The sequence below is a fragment of the Pteropus alecto genome, unplaced genomic scaffold, assembly GCF_000325575.1.
Source record: "Pteropus alecto unplaced genomic scaffold, ASM32557v1 scaffold92, whole genome shotgun sequence".
NCBI lineage: Eukaryota > Metazoa > Chordata > Mammalia > Chiroptera > Pteropodidae > Pteropus > Pteropus alecto.
In genome coordinates this window covers 7,394,561-7,413,391 of record NW_006432447.1, presented here as the reverse complement: position 1 = coordinate 7,413,391, position 18,831 = coordinate 7,394,561, and the positions used below count along the sequence as shown (strand labels likewise).

The 18,831-nt window shown below is 51.6% G+C and overlaps 1 protein-coding gene across 2 annotated transcripts in view; it reads left to right on the top strand.

Moving 5' to 3' along the window:
* TMEM108 (transmembrane protein 108) overlaps window positions 1-18,460 on the top strand; it is a 278,922-nt gene extending 260,462 nt beyond the window's left edge. For both annotated transcript variants that reach the window (XM_006907241.1, XM_006907240.1), the window contains exons 4-6: window positions 2,353-3,768; window positions 12,911-13,065; window positions 18,098-18,460. In XM_006907241.1, coding sequence (XP_006907303.1) covers window positions 2,353-3,768; window positions 12,911-13,065; window positions 18,098-18,220 — 1,694 coding nt within the window. In that variant the 3' untranslated portion in view covers window positions 18,221-18,460. The remainder of the gene's footprint in view (window positions 1-2,352; window positions 3,769-12,910; window positions 13,066-18,097) is intronic.
* The last annotated feature ends 371 nt before the right edge of the window (window positions 18,461-18,831 follow it).

Here is an 18,831-nt window from a genome sequence, read left to right as displayed (position 1 = left end):
CTGACGTTTCTCTGTGTGTTCGAATCGCCTCTTCTTATGAGGACACCAGTCGTATTGGATTAGGACCCACCCTCATGGCTTCATTTTACCTTAATCACCTCTTTAAAGGCCTTATCTCAAATACAGTCACATTCTGAGGTACTGCGGGGTTAGGGCTTCAACATATGAAGTTGGGGGTAACACAGTTCACGTAACCGAGGCACTCAGAAGCCAAGCAGAGGCTTATACGGAAATATCCCTCAAAACATCAGATGTCTTGATGCCAGTTCTAAGAATAAATTGTCCGTGTGGTATTAAACTGCAAGGGAGGGGCTGAATAACCCTGAGCTGGTCAGAGCACAGCAGCGGGCTGTTACTTCTGTGGATGCAGTTCCTTTCCTCGTCCTCCTTCTGTATGACTGGTGATGATTGACCAGAAAAAGCATGCATTTTGGATACAGCCCTGGTTTCATATTCTTCTGCTACTGTAGGACTTCGAACATGTTACTTAATCTCCCTGAGCCTCAATTTCCTACTCAGTGAGTGGTTATGAGGATTAAATCGAGTGTGAATGACTGGGCTGGAATGGGTGCTCAGTAAGCAGTTTTAAGGATCGGCCTGAATAAGCGAAGCGCACTGTTGATGTATAAGCTTGATCACGAATGCAAGTTGAGAAAAAATTGTTGCTTAGAGCAAACTGTCTATCCTAGAGATCATGGGTGCTGAAGTCTCCGATGGATCTCCAGTTTCTATCCTAGAGATCATGGGTGCTGAAGTCTCCGATCCCTCAGTCTCCAGTCCCTCAGCCTCCCCCCACCCACTGATTTAGAAGTGCAGGGTGACGGGGGTGGGGACACAGGTCCACTCCAAGACCATACTCCACACCTAGGTTGGAGGTGGCCCCAGAGGTCATCCTAGGACTTGTTTCAAAGGCATGCCAGGAGATGACCTCCCCTGCTCTGCATCCTAGAAGCTCACCAGCGTCCCTGCCTTCCCCTGTCAGCAGCTTTGCTGACCATCCCAAACTGCCAGGAATCACCACCAGGGACCCCCTTTCGCCATCTGTCCTGCTGGAATATATTGGGGGAGGGAGGTTCCAAGAGAGTGACCAGAAGAAGACAGCTCTCTGCTCTAACATAGCCTGGTCGGCTAGCAGGGCTGAAGGAAGGGCACGAGGGAGTGACCTGCATGTGAACCAGCAGGAGTCCACAGGTCAGCATCAGGCCTCAGAGGTCTGTCAGGCTGCTTGTTCCAGGCCATGTGTTGTCCAGGGGTGGCCAGTCTTTCAGTCTATGATCTCAATAGGTCCTATGTCTCACATTTATGTCGGGTATTATTTTTAAATATAGGCATATGCTGTCGTGATTAATCCACATATATTTAGAAGTGTTTTTACATTTATAAGTTTTCGTTCTTGTACATTTTCTCAATGAACTAAAAGCATACACGCTGACCATTATGCAAAATCCATGACTTTCTTTTAATGCTCAAAAGGGTTCTGCCTACTCAAAAAGTCCAGGCATCAGCAATGATTTCCCACAGATAGTGTAGCTACACGAGCAGTTAACACTAAGGACAACCATAAGACCACACCTTCCCTTCCAGCCTTTGTGCTAAGTGCTTTACAGGTGCCCGATCTGGTCTCCCTCCTCTAGACCCACGTTGCCTTCTGCCTGCACTGAGATGCCCCTGCCTTTCTTCGGGACTGTTTATGGATCTATGCCAGCCAGCTCATCCAGGGCCAGAGACGGCCCAGTTCTTTTTTTGTATCCTCCAAGGTCAAGGAGAGGGTAGGCCCTCCGTAATCACTGAGTGGGCCTGAATGAAGAGAGGTCTGTTCTTTTGTCCTTTTGTCCGGTTCATAAATGGAAGATTGAGAAGAGGCGTGGCAGTTGGTCAGCTCTGGCCACCTGAGCCTTCCTCACTCTACTCAGGGTGGCTCCACCAAGCCACGGCCTCCCTGTGGTCAAGGCGGCCTTGACCACTCCCTGGCCACAGAGGGCCACCAGGCACTCAGAGGCCACAAGCTATCATCCTGCTCCCAGCCCCAGCCTATTCTGAGAAGCTGCGTTGGGCGGAAGACTGCTGGCATTTCAGAGGCGTGTGGGAAAGGATGGGCCTGGCCGATTTCACTGGCTCTGGTTCCCCTGGAGCTGGAATCTCTCCCGACAGTGCTGGGTGGCACCTACCTAACAGGCCTGCCCAGTTCCACACGATTCCGTGTCTGGTGAGTGTTGGGCCGCAGTGTGGACCCCAGGAGGGCTCCCGACATTCCCCTTGAGTTACAGCACTTCACAGGTTCACGGATTAGAAGGCCCAGGCACCAAGCCACTCCCTGGGTATTTTACCTCTTCTCTCTGTCTCCCTCTCAAGGCTTCCTCCTGACCTTGGCGCTGACCGAAGCACTGGTATTTGCTGCCCAGGAACCGTCTCCCAGGGAATCTCTTCAGGTCCTCCCTTCAGGCACCATGGTGACAGCACCCCTCAGCTCTACCAGACACTCCTCCGTGGCGGCTGCCCCCACCTCTGCGGTGCCACTGACCCCCCATCCCGATGGACGCTCCTCACAGGCTGAAGCCCCCACAGCAACGAAGACACCCCATCCAGATGGACGCCCTCCTACAAACGCCGTCTCCACCATTATGGCAACAGCAAGCACCGGCCCTGCTGAAGGCCCACTGACCACAGGGCCCCTTCCTGCTGTCACGGCAACCACATCCTCCCACTCAGAGGGCCACCCTCCGGGGGAGGCTGGGCCCACCATCCTGCCGACAAGGCCAACTGGAGCCACCAGCCGTCCCACCACAGCGCCTACCCGGGCTACCACACGCAGGGCCCCCAGGCCCCCCGGCTCTTCCCGAAAGGGGGCCGGGAGCTCCTCACGTCCTGTCCTGCCTGCACTCGGTGGCCACTCCGGAAGGAAGGAAGGCTGGCGGGGAAGAAATCAGAGCTCCACGCATCTGGGGCAGAAGAGGCCCCTGGGGAAAATCTTCCAGATCTACAAAGGCAATTTCACAGGGTCTGTGGAGGCTGAGCCCTCCACCCTCACCCCCAGGAACCCATTCTGGGGCTCCTCCTTCTCACCACAGACCCAGACAGTGGCTGCAACTGCGGCACCAAGCAGGACCTCATGGGCACCACCCGCTACCCCCCAGGTGCCCACAGAGGACAATCCAGGCCTTAGCAGAGCAGACCAGGGGGGTGGTCCTACCTTCACCAGCCGAGGACGGAAGCCGGATGCCACAGCAGCCTCAGGTGCCCCTGCCAGCCCACAGCCTGCCCCAGTGCCTTCTCAGCACCCCCGTGGTGACCCCCAGGACAGTCCTAGCCCCAGTGACTCCTGGCTTACTGTCACCCCTGGAACCAACAGACCTCTGTCTGCCAGCTCCAGAGTCTTCACGGCCGCCACGGGGCCCACCCAGGCTGCCTTCAGTGCAAGTGTCTCAGCCTCTTCCAAGGGGCTTCCTCAGGGAACATCCTCACCCCCACGGGCCCCAACCCAACCCCCCGGGGTCTCAGAAAGTACTGCTTCCCGAGCCAAGGAGGAGGCGGTGGCCACCCCCACCATGACCGACAGGGTTCCCAGTCCTTTCTCCACGATGGTATCCACGGCCACCGGAAACTTCCTCAACCGCCTGGTCCCTGCGGGGACCCGGAAGCCTGGAACTGCAGGGAACATCTCCCATGTGGCCGAAGGGGACAAACCCCAGCACAGAGCCACCATCTGCCTGAGCAAGATGGACATCGCCTGGGTGATCCTGGCCATCAGCGTGCCCATCTCCTCCTGCTGTAAGTGCCTTGCCCGCTCCCCACCCCTTTCCCCTAACCATCCCCCCTCTCCTCCCCCTCCGCCACATCAGCTCGCCCATCTCCAGAATTCCTTTGTCCCAGAGTTGGGCAGTCCCCACGAAGTGGGCTGTAAAACTTCTTAGAATCCCAGGAAAGAAGGTGGCAAGACAAAAATCGCGGGTTATTTTTGCCCCTGATCCTTGGCTCTGCCAGGCTACAGCTCAGGTCTCCACTGGTTATAAAGGCACAGCTCCCAGGAGCTGGGAGAACCATACGGGTAGTCCAATCTAACTCTTCATTTGCAGAAAAACACTAAGCTGGAGAGGTGACGTGGCTCACCCGAGACCCCAGAGTTAGAGACAGGCCTGGAATGAGAGCTCAAAGCACCTGTCTTACAGCCCAGTGACACCATCCTGCCCCATTTACCTTCACGGTTGGCCTACTAATGCTCATAGTGACGTGGCACCAAGACACCATAGGCGAAAGTTGTCATTTCCAAATTGACAGCCTCCGGGGAGCAGAGCCCTCACCTACCTCTCCTGCTCCATGTCCACCTTTCCCCTGCCTTTGCTCTCCTCTCTCACCTCTTCTCCTCCCCTCTCTCTTCCCGCAAGGAAGAAGAGATGAAGCTTGGATCTTGCAGGAAGTTCTGTTAGCCTTGGCGAAAACGTAATTCAATTCTCGTAGCTAAACGAAAGCTCGAGAATTACTTGAGAATGTAGCTCTTCTCTCCCTCCTCCTCCTCCTCTTTAGTTTGTTAATGGGTGGTTTGAGCTGGATGCAGGATGGACCTCATCATGGTCTTTTGCTTCCACTGGTATTGGTGGAAAAGGGCTCTCCCCAGGCCACCAGCACCTCCTCGCTGCTTGCTGCCGGTCATTCTGTAATGAGGAGTTAGGAAGCTTTCTCCCTGATGGCTCCATAACAAACCTGATGCAATCACTCAGGACCTTAGGGCTTCCTTTATGTCTTCCCCATGTACTTGATCCTAGATTCTTAGAGTTTCTCTGATAACCTCACAGGAATCCTCACTGATCTCCGCCTCACCCCACAGAGTTATCAAGACCATGATCCTCACTCACTGGACAGCCCATTCTCCTTTGACCCCTCCGGTTGTTACCTAGCTCTCTTGGGGGCCTGACATTTGCCTCCTTGTAATTTTCACTCTACGGTCCTAAACCACATCCTCTGAAACCACACAAAACCAGTCGATCAGCTCCTGAAATGTTTGGGAAGGCTCTCGAAGCCAGTCTGCTCGGTGTCCAAGAGGCACGGTCCTGCTTCAGGTCTCCGCAGGACTGCAGTGCCCTGGCCCCGCCTCCCTCTCCCCCACCCCACCCCGTCTGCCCCTCCAGATGGCCTCCCGCTTATCCCTGCTCCCCTAGAAGGGAGAGCACAGCATTCCACACGCCCAGCCATGCGGAGGAAAACGGATGATGGGTCCTTTGTTTGGACACTTTGGTCCCGGTCAGGCAACCCGCTCTGGCATCAGCTCTGTCCTCGTACTGTCATGTCACACCGCGCGTTCACCCGGGTCTCTAGAGGAACAAAGTCCCAGGAACTTTCCACAGAGGAGGCTGTTAAGCCAGGTCTCCCAGCCTGTGCTTGGGCCATGGGTTGTTTGGACATTAGTGCAGAAGGCGTATGCCTTTAAAATGACTTCTGCTTGGCATCGTACTCCAACAAGACCTTTTTAATCTAGATTCTGGGTTCTTTCCAGGAGCCACCTTTTCTAGCTTTTTGTCTCTCTTGGTTGATAAGCAAAGCCAGCTTTCCATGTCGGGGTGGCGGGGATGGGGACCGCCTACTTCTGCTCAAGGATCCAATTCAAGAAAAGTGAAAATGTTTGTAGATTGCACATTTCGTTGTTTCATTAAGCAGCTTTCTCTCCCTGAAATACACATGTATTCTTAAAACTGTGATTGCTCCCTTCTAAAACAAAAGAATGATGAGAAAACATTGCACTATGAATTATTAATTATGATCATATTAGAAAAGTAACCACATTAGGAACAGCTTTCTAATTTTCCATTCTTTACGTGTCTCTAGGCTCTAGATTACAGAGTTCTCATCATTTTTAATCATTCTGTCTTTAAAACAGACTAGCCAGAGGAATAAAATAATGACAGAAACAAGTAAACACATTGAGCAAGGAACACACCTTACACGTGGAGATTAAGTCACCAGATGAAGGAACATGCCCAGGGCCCCAATCACACATGGGTCAGCCCAGATCTGGTGGTAGAATGTGTCTGAGTCAACACAGTATTTCCCGAGTGCCCACTGTGTGCCAGGCACTGTGCCAAGCACTGGGGAGTCAGAGGTGTGTGATGTGGCTCCTCCCCGACTCCCAAGCCCTCTCCCCCGCTGGGCTTCCTCTGCCTGGGCTGGACCCCATAGAGTAGATCTAGCCTTTGCAGCCACAGGCCACACCCACCTGGGTTTTGCAGCTCTAAAAAGACTTCTCCAGCCCTTTTGCTATGTATGAGTTTGAGATTAAATCAGACCTTACTGCAAAGGCAGAAAACCCATGGGCTGCCTAAGCCGTTTATAATAACGTCAGCCAAGATAGAAGTAAGGACATGGTCTGGAACTGCACCTCAAAAACGCTTCTGGCACTGACAGGAGACCACAGGTGCTAGGGATAGAACATATTACTTTGTAAAGGATGACAGGAAAGCTTTGTTCAGAGCAGACTCGTAGCCCCTTGGAACCACAGACCCCACTTCCTTTGGCATCTATCTGCATCTCCAGCATCCACAGAGAAAAACTAACACAGCCAAGAAGCACGTGAGGCGGGCTCTCCTAAGGCCTCACACAGGTTCCGCCCTGGCCTCTTCCACATGCAGCCCCCTGCCCCAACTCCTGTGGGACCGTCATTCACCCTGTGAAGTCCCAGATGAGAAGGACATTAAGATAGAATGTCCTTCTATCAGACTGTCTTCATAGCCCAACCCCACTCTGGTCATCAGGCAAACAGACCTCTTTCAGGTCTAAGGGCCCCGTCTCGGACCTTCCCAGCACTGACATTTATCCTAAAGCTCCCTCTACAGCTCTCAAAGAAGGTTTTTCCTTCTTTGCCAGTTTGCCAGGTAGTTCGGGCATCCGGCTGGTAGCAAAGCGCATGCATAGATTTCCACGCATCTGGCTTTTCAGACCAGCCATGGCCCTGGCCCTGCTTCCCTCCATCCACCGGAAGCCAGACTTCAAATGGCAGGGACTGCCAGGCAGGTGGGTGATCCCCTGCTCTGGAAGAAGTGGGGGGGTGGGCATAGCAGATATGAAGCCTGCCCGTAGAGGGGTGTCATCAGTTCCACCTGCCCTTCCAGCTCGCAAGCCGTCCCTCCCGCCCCCCCCAATGGCTGAGGACATCTGTGACAGACCAAGAAATGCTTTGTCTCCTGAGCCTTGCCAGGGACAGCCTCACAGGGTTTACTATGTGCTGGGAACCGAAATTGATCGGATCCAGGCCACGGTGGGCTGGAGCAGGGAAGCTGGTCTGAGCTGGTCTCTGCTGCCACCATCAGGACAGAGCCCAGAACCTCCTGCTAGAAGCCTCAGGGTCCGGCACTGAGATCCTTGCTCACCACTGTCGGGGCCCTGGGTTCTCATCACGAGGTCAGTTTTGTGTCTCTTCCAGGCTCCCTGGCCTGTTCTGCATATGCCACATCCATTCTTGAGAATGTCTTCACCCAGCCTCCCTGGGAAAAGATGAGGGCTTTATGGAGGGCGAGAACAAGAAGCAAGGCCGGCTGCAGATGTCTTTCATCATCAATCCAGTTGAGCCCGGCCAGAGCAGAGGAGCACCTCTCGCTGACCTCGGATGTGTGAGGGGCCATGTGCACCCTGCCCCAGAGCAGTCCGGCTTCCTTCTAGACGTACAGTAAATGTCATAGGAATGTCAGTGCCGTATTCAAAGAGATACCATGTCCTTGTGCCCAACACGGTTCTTGGCTATATTAGTTTTTCTTTGAATAATAGTCAAATCTGAATGTATGTACGTACCTTTTACTCATAGGCCCCAAATGACTTTATAATTATTATATAAGAAAACCTGGGTCAGAATTACTCTTTCCAGTGAAAAGAAGAGATTGGAACGAGAAGGAAGTGTGACTAGGTTCCTCCGAGGCTTATGAACCAGTTGAAGGAGGAAGAGGGGGAGAAGCCTCAGGGCAAGGCAGGGTTGGTCCAGGGGCTGTCACCTCGGCTGGACCAGAGTCAGGCCCGCGCTCTCACAGCATCTCTGTGTTTCCCAACCAGCGCCCCCTGGTGGGGATTTCTTTGGACTTCTTCAGACATACTCCCACCAGCTAGGATGGGAAGCCAGACAGTAAGCCCCCAGACCTGGTTCCCCCTGGTCTATGGCCTCGTGTCCAGCCTGGCCTCCTTCCATACCCTGACGCCTCTTCTGGGCCTCCTCCCTCAGCCTCTGAGGAGGAAAATGATTGTGCACAGCCTGGCTCGCCCCATAGGTGGCACTGCTGGACCCAACCTTCCTTGTAAGGTCTCAGGTTTTTCATGTACCAAATGAAATGGCCACACTAAAACATGTCAGAGCTCCCTGTCCTAACATTGCCTAACTTTAAACCTGCATGAATGACTGGAGAGGAGGCCTGATGTGATAGGAAAACGTGGCTTGAGGACTAGACATACCCAGACGCCATTTCAGCTCTCCCACTCACGGTCTGTTGGACTTGGACAAGCAGTTTAATCATCGTTCCAAGATCTCACCTGTAAAAATAGGATTAGTGTCCATCGTGTTAGTTCGAGATCTTCGGGAGGCAGACACCAAGATGGGGTTAGGCCTGCAAGAGATTTATTGGGGAAACACCTGTGATATATAAAGGAAGGGACTGGATCAGGCAGGGAGAGCTTCAGACTGCAGTGCAGGTCTGACCTGTGAAGGGAGAGGGACGAGGAGGAGTGGGTAGGAAGAGTCTTGGACTGTGGCGCAGTTTTAAGGAAGTTTCTGACAGGCCAGTGGGAGTCCTCAGTGCATGAGAGAGCCCTCAGTCCCCTGTCCTGCAGGAATGGGCTGGTACCAGTACCTCTGCTACCATCAGTCATGGCTGGGAGCAGGCTGGGAAGCGTGCCGTCAGCACATACGTGACGGTGGACCCAGGGGGCGGCAACTGGGGCTGTCCCCAAGCTGTGCTCCCTGCACAGGAGATCTGAGCAGGGGATTTTCATGGCTGCAGCACCCACCCCAAAGACCTGTTGTGAAAATCAGAGATGATGCCTATAAGGTCCTGTCACAGTATCTGCCATGGAGAAGTTAGTCAATAAATGGCAGGAGCCATATAGCGATGGCTATTCATTGATTGTTGTTAGGATTTGCTGTGTATTCTCCAACAGGTTATGAAGAGAGCACTTTTAGAAGGTTTGAAAATGTTGAATCCTCAGAGAACCTGTAGGAGTTTATTTCCATTTCCTGTCACACAGTCCCATCCCTGGAATCATCTCCCTCCCAAAAATGTCAACACAGTACCCAGCGCTCCATCTTAAAAGCAATGACTTTCCTCCTTCCTGTCATACATCTGACAAGCCATGGACATTTCCCCATTGACATTCCTAGGAAGACAAGAGAACTTGCTTAATTCTCCAATTTTAAAACCTAGAGTCTTGACAGCTGTTGCCTTTAGAGAAACAGCTGTTGAAGCTTTTGACTAAAATGGAAAGGGGTGGCCAACGCCTTGCGTTTGCACAGAGCCGTGTAGTTTTTAAAGTGCTTCCACATGCCTAAGGTACTTTCCCTCCAGTGGTAGGACAATATGGGACAGCAAGCATCAGCCTGAAGGTCACAGAGATCTGGGTTTAAGTTCCAGTAATTAGCTGGGTGAGCAGGATCAATTTTGCAAACTTCCATGAGCTTCAGGTGCCTCTTCTGTAACTGGGAAGCATAACATTCCCTTCCTCAGACACTTAGTGGATTAAATCAGGCTGTAAAGCACCTAGGTCAGGTCTGGGAACATGTTAGAGATTCCATAAGTCCAAGTTGTACTGTCCTTTCTTGGATTAAAGGTCAGACCACGGAAATAATGAAAATCGTAAACCACAATGGAGAAGCCTTGGCCTTGAGCCATCGAACAATCATGCAGCCCAATTTTTCTTTCTAGACCTCTTATGGAGGATGCTGGGAGAACAAGAAGAAAACTCTCATTAATTAAGCACCTATTGTGTGTCAGGTAGTGCACTAGGTAATTGCATTCATTATGTCTTTAACTCTGATTACAACTCTGCGAAGTCTGTAGTAATCAGCCTGATGAAGTGACTTACCTAGTGTAATACACGGCAGAGCCAGACCCGAACCCAAGTCTTTCGGACGTCAAGCCCATGCTCTCTTTCTGTAGCCAGGCCAGCTTCTAGAATATCAGTGACATGGCACTTGAGAGGCAATGGGAACTCCTGAGAGAAATAACAATCAGGCCCAGAGCACTAACATGGCGGGGAGGGAGTGGGGGGAGCTAAGAACAGAAGCCTCTGCTTCAGCCCCTAGGCCATCCGCAGCAGTGCCAGCCCTTCTCTCGGGATCCAAAGCAGGCCCAGGCTCTGGAACCAGGGCAGAGTGGGTTTAGAGGAAGCACTGGACTTGGGGGGAGGGGAGGAGGATGAGGGGACCTAGATTCCACGACCTGTGCCAGCCCTGGTGCGGTTTCACTGCGGCCTGACCCCCTCATTGTGGCTGCTGTTTCACCAGCTTGAATTCTCCCAGGCTATTTCACCATTCCAGTTCCAGGAGCAGGGTGGGAAGGTAGTGACAGTGAAGAATACAGACACCAGAAATAGGGAGACAGGACCTGAGGTCTTGCCCCAGCCCTGCCACTCACAGCCCTGTGACCTGTGGCGAGTCAGCTAGATCCTTTGGATCACAGTCTTCTCTTCTGGGGAATAAGGAGGTGTCCTAAATCAGGCTGAGCTCTGCATCTCACTCACCCCCATCCCCCATTCCTCCTTCAACCAGCTGAAGAAAGGGCTCTTTGGAAGGAAGGAAAGAAGGAAGGGAAGAAGGAAGGGAAGAAGGGGGAGACCCACACCATTTGAACAAGTCTATACCAGCCAATCTAAGATTCCTTTTAGCTCAAACATTCATATATTTCTTTTATATTTTTAAAACATTTTTTAAGGGCACTTGGAAGAGTGGTGAGCAACTTAGAGGTGTTTTTGATCAAAGCAGATCAGACGAAGTGGAAACTTGCCATATCTCTTGACCTTATCCGTAGGCCTTCTCAGGTTGAGATGCCGGCAGGGCTGGCAGCCAGGAAGAGAGCTATAGAATTTCTCCATCAGGGGAATTCCTCCCACAGAGGTCTGGGGTGTAGGTCCTGAGGTCTCTGTGTGCGTGCCAACTTTTGCATCTAGCTCACCACACCTTTGCCTGCAGAGTTCCCCGTGGTGCTAGCCAGACCCTTGGAGCTGCTGTAGACAAAGCTGGCCCTCCGCTTCCCCTGGTGGCCATTGTCATCATGGTGCCAGCCTCTGTGGACAGCTCAACCTGGGTTCCCCTCCTCAGCACAGATGTTTGACCCCTCCAGGGTGTTGGGTGCAGCCTTGCCTGGAGTTTCACCCACCCTACAGGCTCTGGTGATGGTGAGCCCAGGCAGGAGATGCCCAGTCTTCATTTACTGGCTTCTCCCCAGGAGGGCTCTTGTCACTCTTGTCATTGCATCATCTGTTCCACTGTGTGAGCCTGGACAGTCCGTCTCACCTCTCTGACCTCAGATGCCTTCCCTGTCAACATGCCCAAGCCACTGTGTCCACACCAGTTCATCATCAACATCCAAACCTACTCCTTCCTCCCTGGGACCCCAGGAGTCTCAGAGATGGAACAGACAGGGTCGCCTATCAAGCTGTGTAGAGCCTTGATCAGGCCCAGCTGTGCAGTACAGGCTGCTGCATCAGTCTTTGGCATATCTGTGTGAGGCAGAATCATGGATGGTTAAGAGCACAGACTTTGGAGTCCAGATGTCTGGGTTTGCTCTTGGGTGAGTCACTTCACTTCTCCGAGTCTCGGTTTTCCTAATAGTCTAATATGGAAACCTAATAGTACTGATCTCATGGAGACAAGTGGAGGACCAAATGAATTAATACTTATAAAGTCTTGGAACCCTGCCTGGCACATAAGCACTATATAACTATGGGGTGGGGGAGATTGATGATGATGATGATGGTGATGATGATGGTGATGCCAAGACCTCTGCCCAGTGATTCTGCTCTGTGGGCCCGTGCCATCAAGGCCCTCTATGAGAATCAAGCGCTTATTTAGGACTGCCCCTCTTCTGCCACCCTCCTGCTCATCAATCCAGCAGTGCAGCTCAGAGCACACATGCCATTCACGGCAGCCAGGCTCTGGGCAGCCTTCCCACCGAGGGAGCAAGGCCTTTTCTTGGAACGGACTCAGGGAGTGGCACTCCGACCTGCACAGATAACTACGGATTACTGAAATTACATCCCAGTCTTGCCCCTAAGCCCTATGGATGCAGCCTCTAGAGGCTGCTCTGGCCTCGTCTCCTACCTCACTCTGCCACACTCACTTCGCTCCAGCGATGCTGTTCTTGTCTCACGCACACCAAGCTCATGCTCACTTCAGGCCCTTTGCACGCGCTGTTCTCGCTCCCTGGAACACACTGCCCCCATTCGGCACATGGCTGGCTCCTTCCCCACGTTCTGTTCTCAGCTCTAGGGTCACCTCCTCAGGGGAGCCTTTCATGATGACTCTAAAGCACCCTCGCCCCCAACCTCCCTCCATTGTCTCTCTCACTTCACCCTGTTTTATTTTCTTTGAACAGTTATCACCATCTGAATTTACCTTATTTATTCATTTTGTTTATTGCTTACATATTGCCTGACCCCTTCTGCATCCCTCCACATGCACACTAGGAGGGAAGCTTATGAAAGCAGGGCAGCCTTGTCTTTTTTTTTCTTTTCCCCCCCATTTCCTATCTCCCTAGCATCTGGCACAAAATAGACACTCAACATATGTAGATATTTGTTGAACGAATGAACAGATGAATTAATGGATGGGATAAGTGGCTGAATGTATGACTATCACAGCCCCACCTGGAGACTGGCATCTGTCACTCGGCAATGCTGGCTCTGTGCTTGTCACCTCCCTTCCTTTCTCTAACTTGAACTCTCTCCACAGCTGTCTTGCTGACAGTGTGCTGCCTGAGGAGGAAGAAGAAGACAGCCAACCCGGAGAACAACCTGAGCTACTGGAACAACGCCATCACCATGGACTACTTCAACAAGCATGCTGTGGAGTTACCCAGGGAGATCCAGTCCCTCGAAACCTCCGAGGTAATGAGCCTAAAACCATGGGTACCCTCTGCAAGTGCTGACCCCACTGCCTGGAAAGGCAGCAGCTACAAAGACAACTATGGAGCATCTGCTTATTTCTGAGCATCTTGCTCCTCAAAGGATGCTGCAGGGACCAGCAGCAGCAGCAGCCAGGAGGCTGCAGCCCCGCCCCGCCCTACTGAATCAAGATATCTATTTTAGCAAGAATCCCCAGGTGCTTTATGCACATGTTCAAGTTTTAGAAGCACTGTTCTTGAGACTTTTGGATTCTGGGAACGAGTCAACAAATATTCATTGAGGACCCATTTTGTGGCAGCTGCTCCCTAGGGATTATGAACATGAGAGCTTGCTCTCAAGGGACCCAGATTCCAAGGTGTGGTTGAGATATGAACCCCAAGCATCATTCAAAAGCAAAGCAAACTAGGGGAGATGTAAGAAGAGTTCACAGAGAGCTGTGGAAACCCAGGTGAGGAAAGTCTTCATAGTAGAGGTGGTAGGAGGGATGAGTGGATTTTGATGGTATTTCAGCAAAGGAAGTAGCCTCAGTAAAGATGGGGATATGTGCTGGGTGTGGTATTGAAGGAAGTGTTTGGCCAAAACACCTGGCTGGCCAGTGAGAGAGCTGGGCTTTGAACCCCAGTCTCTTTGTCTTCAGAGTCTATGATCTTTCTACTTTCATGCGGAAGGTGGGCAGAGGCCAGGGTGCAGCAGGAAAGGCAGATGGATGAGGTATGCTCTTGAATGGGGTTGAAAGGACTTTAGTCTTGGGCAGCAGAAGGTCCTTAAAAGTTTTGAGCTTTGCGTGTGACCTAGTTTTAGAAAGATTGTGCAGATGGCCTGGTGATGGCATTCTATACATGATCAATGAATGGAAAGGAAGGAAAGGATGGATGGTTCATTGGATGGATGAATCAATGGAGGACAGACAGAAATACAGACTAGACACAAGTAGATCGACTTGGATGCAGTTGAGATGTCCATGAGAAAGGTGGTGGACATCTGAGTAAAGGCAGTGACAGCCAAGTGGTTCTTCCCGTGCAGGTCTACCGCCACAGCAGCCGGGGCGAGCTTTAATAAGCATGAATGTGACCACATCGCTCTCATGCTCAGAATCCTTCAGTGGCTTCCTGGTGCTCTCAAGTCTTTTACAGGACCTACAGGGTGGAACTGGCCCTGGCCCCGGCCCAAATTTCTGGCCTTATTTCATGCCCCTCTCCCTCTCATTGGCTAAGCTCTTGACACACTGGATTTCTTCTTACCCTTTACAGCACCAAGTTACATCCCACTCCACAGCTGCGCATAAGCTGTTCCCTCTCCTGGATGTCTTCTGTCCCTCCCTAGCACCCCCTTCACTTGTCTCCTACTCATCATTCAGGCCCCGTCTAACCATCGCTTCCCTTACCTGCTCTGCCACCAGCATCAGCAGTCGATCATTTTGACACACTGGATTTCTTCTTACCCTTTACAGCACCAAGTTACATCCCACTCCACAGCTGCGCATAAGCTGTTCCCTCTCCTGGATGTCTTCTGTCCCTCCCTAGCACCCCCTTCACTTGTCTCCTACTCATCATTCAGGCCCCGTCTAACCATCGCTTCCCTTACCTGCTCTGCCACCAGCATCAGCAGTCATCCCCTCTTCAGAATATTTCTTCTCTGGCATCTGGGACTCTGTCCTGCCCCAGTTCTCCCCAACTCCCAGCAGCTTCTTCCCAGCCTCCATCATTGGTTCCCAGCCTCTAATCACTGGAGTGCCCAGGCTCACTCTTCCCACTGCTTCTCTTTCTGCTTTGTTCCATGACCTTAAATACCATCTCCGCACTGTTGACTACCAGTTCTATTTCTGGCTTTGACCTCCCCCCTGAACTCCAGACTCATACACTCAGCTACTATGCACACATCTCATGGGCATCTCCAAGTCAACATGCCCAGGACCGAACGCTTGCTTCCCCTCTCCCCACCCAAACACCCAGGAGCTCACCTGATATTTCTCATTATGTCGATGGTGCTGCCAGCTGCCTTTTCCCCTCGCACACCCCACTTCCGGTCTGTCAGCAGATCCCACTGGTTCTTCCTACACAGGAGCACTTCTCACCACCTGCACTGCTGCCCACCTCATCCGAGCTCCCGTCATCCCTCAATCATGAATTGTTTTGAAAAGAGGATTCCCCGCTACTGTCTTGTGTCCTACAGTCTGTCCTCCACACAGCCAGATGGTCTTCTAAAGACAGGACTTCCTGTCAGCCATGGCTCCCAATCCTCAAATGGCTCCTCTTCACACTTTGAACAAAATCCACATTCCTCCTACCAGAGCCTTCAAGGGCCGGCCTCCGCCCACCTGCCTGCTGGCTTCCTGCCAGACCTCCCTTTGATCAGATGCTGAAGCCACACCCACCTTTTTGTTCTCCAACACAGTGAGCATATCCCCACCCTAGAGCTTTGCTTTTGTGACTATCTGAAATGTTCTGCTCCTGGCTGCCTCCAGCCCTCACGTCCTTCAGGTCTCTGTTCCAATGTCACCTATCCTGGGGAGGCCTTCCCTGACAGCTCTATACAAATTAGAAGCCCGCCCTCAACCCCATGGTGCTCTATTCCCTTCCCTGCTTTATTTTTCTTCAGAGCACTTCTCACCACCTGCCACTGCATCGTCCCCTCTCTGTTGACTGGTTTGTCATCTGTTCCCCCTGCTAGATTTAAGCTGCCTGAGAGCAAGAGCCTGATTTTTCTTCTCCCTGCTCTGTTCTAGCACCTACAACAGTGCCCGGCTCTTGATAGGTACTCAGTAAATGTTTGTCACACCAATGAACCCAAAGTTTTACTCACAATTTACTCACCACCCAGGCCAAAGCCCAACATATAGTGAATGCTCAATAAAAGCTTTAACTGAAGGACAAGCAGAGAGATGGGCTTCGTGAAGGCCTTGGCCTTTAGTACAGTCAGTGCACATTTTGCATAGCAAAAGTGTACCTGAGAATCGTTACAGTGAGTGAAAAATGGGTAACCTGGCCAAGGGGCGGCCCCCACTTTGCGTGTGGGCCATGAACCCCTGAACTCTCAATTTCTCATATTCTCTTTGCAGATCAACAAATGTAAACCAAAGCCAAACGACAGTGCTTGTGAGTGCACCATAGAAAGGGCCAGTTAGTCATTCTAGCCCAGAGCACCAGGGCCAGCATGGGACAGAAGCCAGAGGCTCAGGTAAAGGGGCCACCCCCACCAGCCATGAGCTCAGGATCAGGCGGTCACAAGAAAACCAGCAGCACAAAGCTCAGTTTGGCTTCAGGGTGGATTTATCAGTTTTCCTCCCGGCAGGCCTGCTCCCCTCACTCTGCTTTATTTAGAGTGATACACAAGAAAACCAGCAGCACAAAGCTCAGTTTGGCTCCCGGCAGGCCTGCTCCCCTCACTCTGCTGTATTTAGAGTAATGCTACAGTTGTTCCGGCTCTCTGGGCACATGCGTGCACTGCAGGCCACCCGCAGAGTGCTCATACAGTCCCAGGGAACATTCCACGGTATTCCACAGCCTCAGCCGTGCACTCACCACCTGCCTTTTGGCTGCCAGCTTCCGCGGCTGCCCAGGGCTTTGCCTGAGCAGGTTTGTCTTGTGCCCTGCTCCTTTTCTGGGTCCACGACAGCAGCAAAACACAAGTCTGGGCCACGCGGGCAAAACTGTCACCCCAAAGGTGCTTGGGAACTTTTCCATGCTTGCTCTTCGTTTTCCCTCTTCTTTCCCCTCCTCCTCCTCTTTTTTTTTTTTTTTATTTCTTATTTTCGTTGTTTCTTAAATAACTTTCTCTTTTTTATGCAGTGAAAAGTCCACACATGGTTCACCCTGGGTGAATACTTGTTTTGCAAGAACTGTAAAATGACAAGCCAAAGTCCCCTCCACAGCTCAATCCAAAAGCCCAGGGAAGATGGAGAATTTCTGTCCCCTAGAGAGTTAGCCCACGTCTGCCCCTCAGATGGACACTCAACTAATTGAAAACATTGAAGGAAACGCTTGTCTTCAGAGAGGACATTTGACCAACAAGTGGCATTTCTTCCTTTCCCTCCTTATTCTCTATAATGCAATATGAACTCATCAAAAATTATATATGTTTTGCTTAAAAGTAAACTTCAGAGAATTCATTGTGGCTTCTTTAAGTGAAGACATCTAAGCAAGTCAAACTTAAGCCGGTTGTACCCGAGCCTGTGGCTGAGCCTTCTCCCTGGAATTGCCTGCAGGTTCTGAGACTCCAGTTGTTTAGAATTGGAACAAGCTATGACTTTTCCCCCTACATCACTGCCTGGGCCTGAGTCATTCACAGCCATTCAGTGGCCCACAAAAGCTTGCAGTCCTTGGTAGTGGAGGCCACAGCCATTCAGATGGCCTGAGCAGTGGATTGCCTGTCTCTAGGCTTTTCTTCTCCTGGGGCTGTGTAGATAGACTGACTTTTTCACATACCACCGATTGTGCAGTCATACGGAGACTCAGCTCCGTTCACCTCAGCACATCTATTACTACGAGAAATGGGGCACGGATTCTGACTCTCGGAGGGTTCAGAAGGGGAGGAATTAGCCCTTGAAGGCTCTGACAACTGGGTGGCAGGAGAGGAAAGAGGTAGGCAAGTGTAGGGTGTGTTCAGAAAGGAAAAGCAATGTAGTCTCCCAGACATCTGTGAGAGAGAGGCAGGAAGGAGAGTCTGGGGCCCAGGTGGACCAGGTTTTGCCCATTGGGGCAGTGAGCCCTGCGCTGTGTGTCAAACATGGCAAGAGAGCCCTCTCGCACGTTGACAAGGAGAACAGGGCCATCTCTGGCATCTCTGAAGTGAGAGTGAGTCAGGAAGTAGGAAATCTTTTTTTTGGAAGCTGCTGTAAAAATCTGAAAGAAGAGCAAAGAGGGCTGTGCACCTCAGCGTTGGCAGTGAGGATGATGAAAAATGTTTACCAAGCAATTCTTTTTGGAAATAAATGTCCCTGTGGGTACGTTGCTTTAAGAATGGCAGCCCGTGAAGCCTCCTAACTCACACTATCTCCTCGTCTCTCTCCCTGCAGGACCAGCTGTCGGAGCCCCGTTCCCCAGCCAACGGCGACTATAGAGACACTGGGATGGTTCTTGTTAACCCCTTCTGCCAAGAAACGCTCTTTGTGGGAAACGATCAGGTATCAGAGATCTAACCATAGCAGCCCTCGCTTTGCCGTTCCCTACCTTTCGTCTCTAAATTATAAATATACAAATATATATTATAAATATAATCTTTGTGTAGCCCTGACTTAATGAGAAACATTTTCAGCTTTTTTTTTCCCCTATGAATTGTCAACATCTTTTTTATAAGTGTGGTTAAAAAAAAAACAAAAACAAAAACAACTTTACAGAACAGTCCATGGCTTTATAAAATAAAGGTATTTCTAAGCAAAGCAGTGGCATTAATTGCTTCTCTTACTAACTGTCCTTGAGCACTTGGGAGGCCCAGCAGCCCCAGGCAGGTGAGGGAAGAGACCCACCTGTAGAACCGGAGTGTTATACGGTCCTGTGCACGGCCCTTTGAGTGATTCTTAAAGCTCTGGTTCCTCTGGATTCTGTGAGACCCCTGTCTCCCCCGTCCTATGCACATCAGTGAAGGGCCACCTCGGGGCAAGAGGATGACAGACTCATGTACTAAAGCAGGACAGGGAACACATCATCATCCCAGCAGAGGAGTGCCCTGGGGCCTCGCACGGGCACACTGGCTGTTGAGTGTAACTCCATCCAAGCAGACGCAGGCAGGGGCAGCAGCCCTACAGGACCC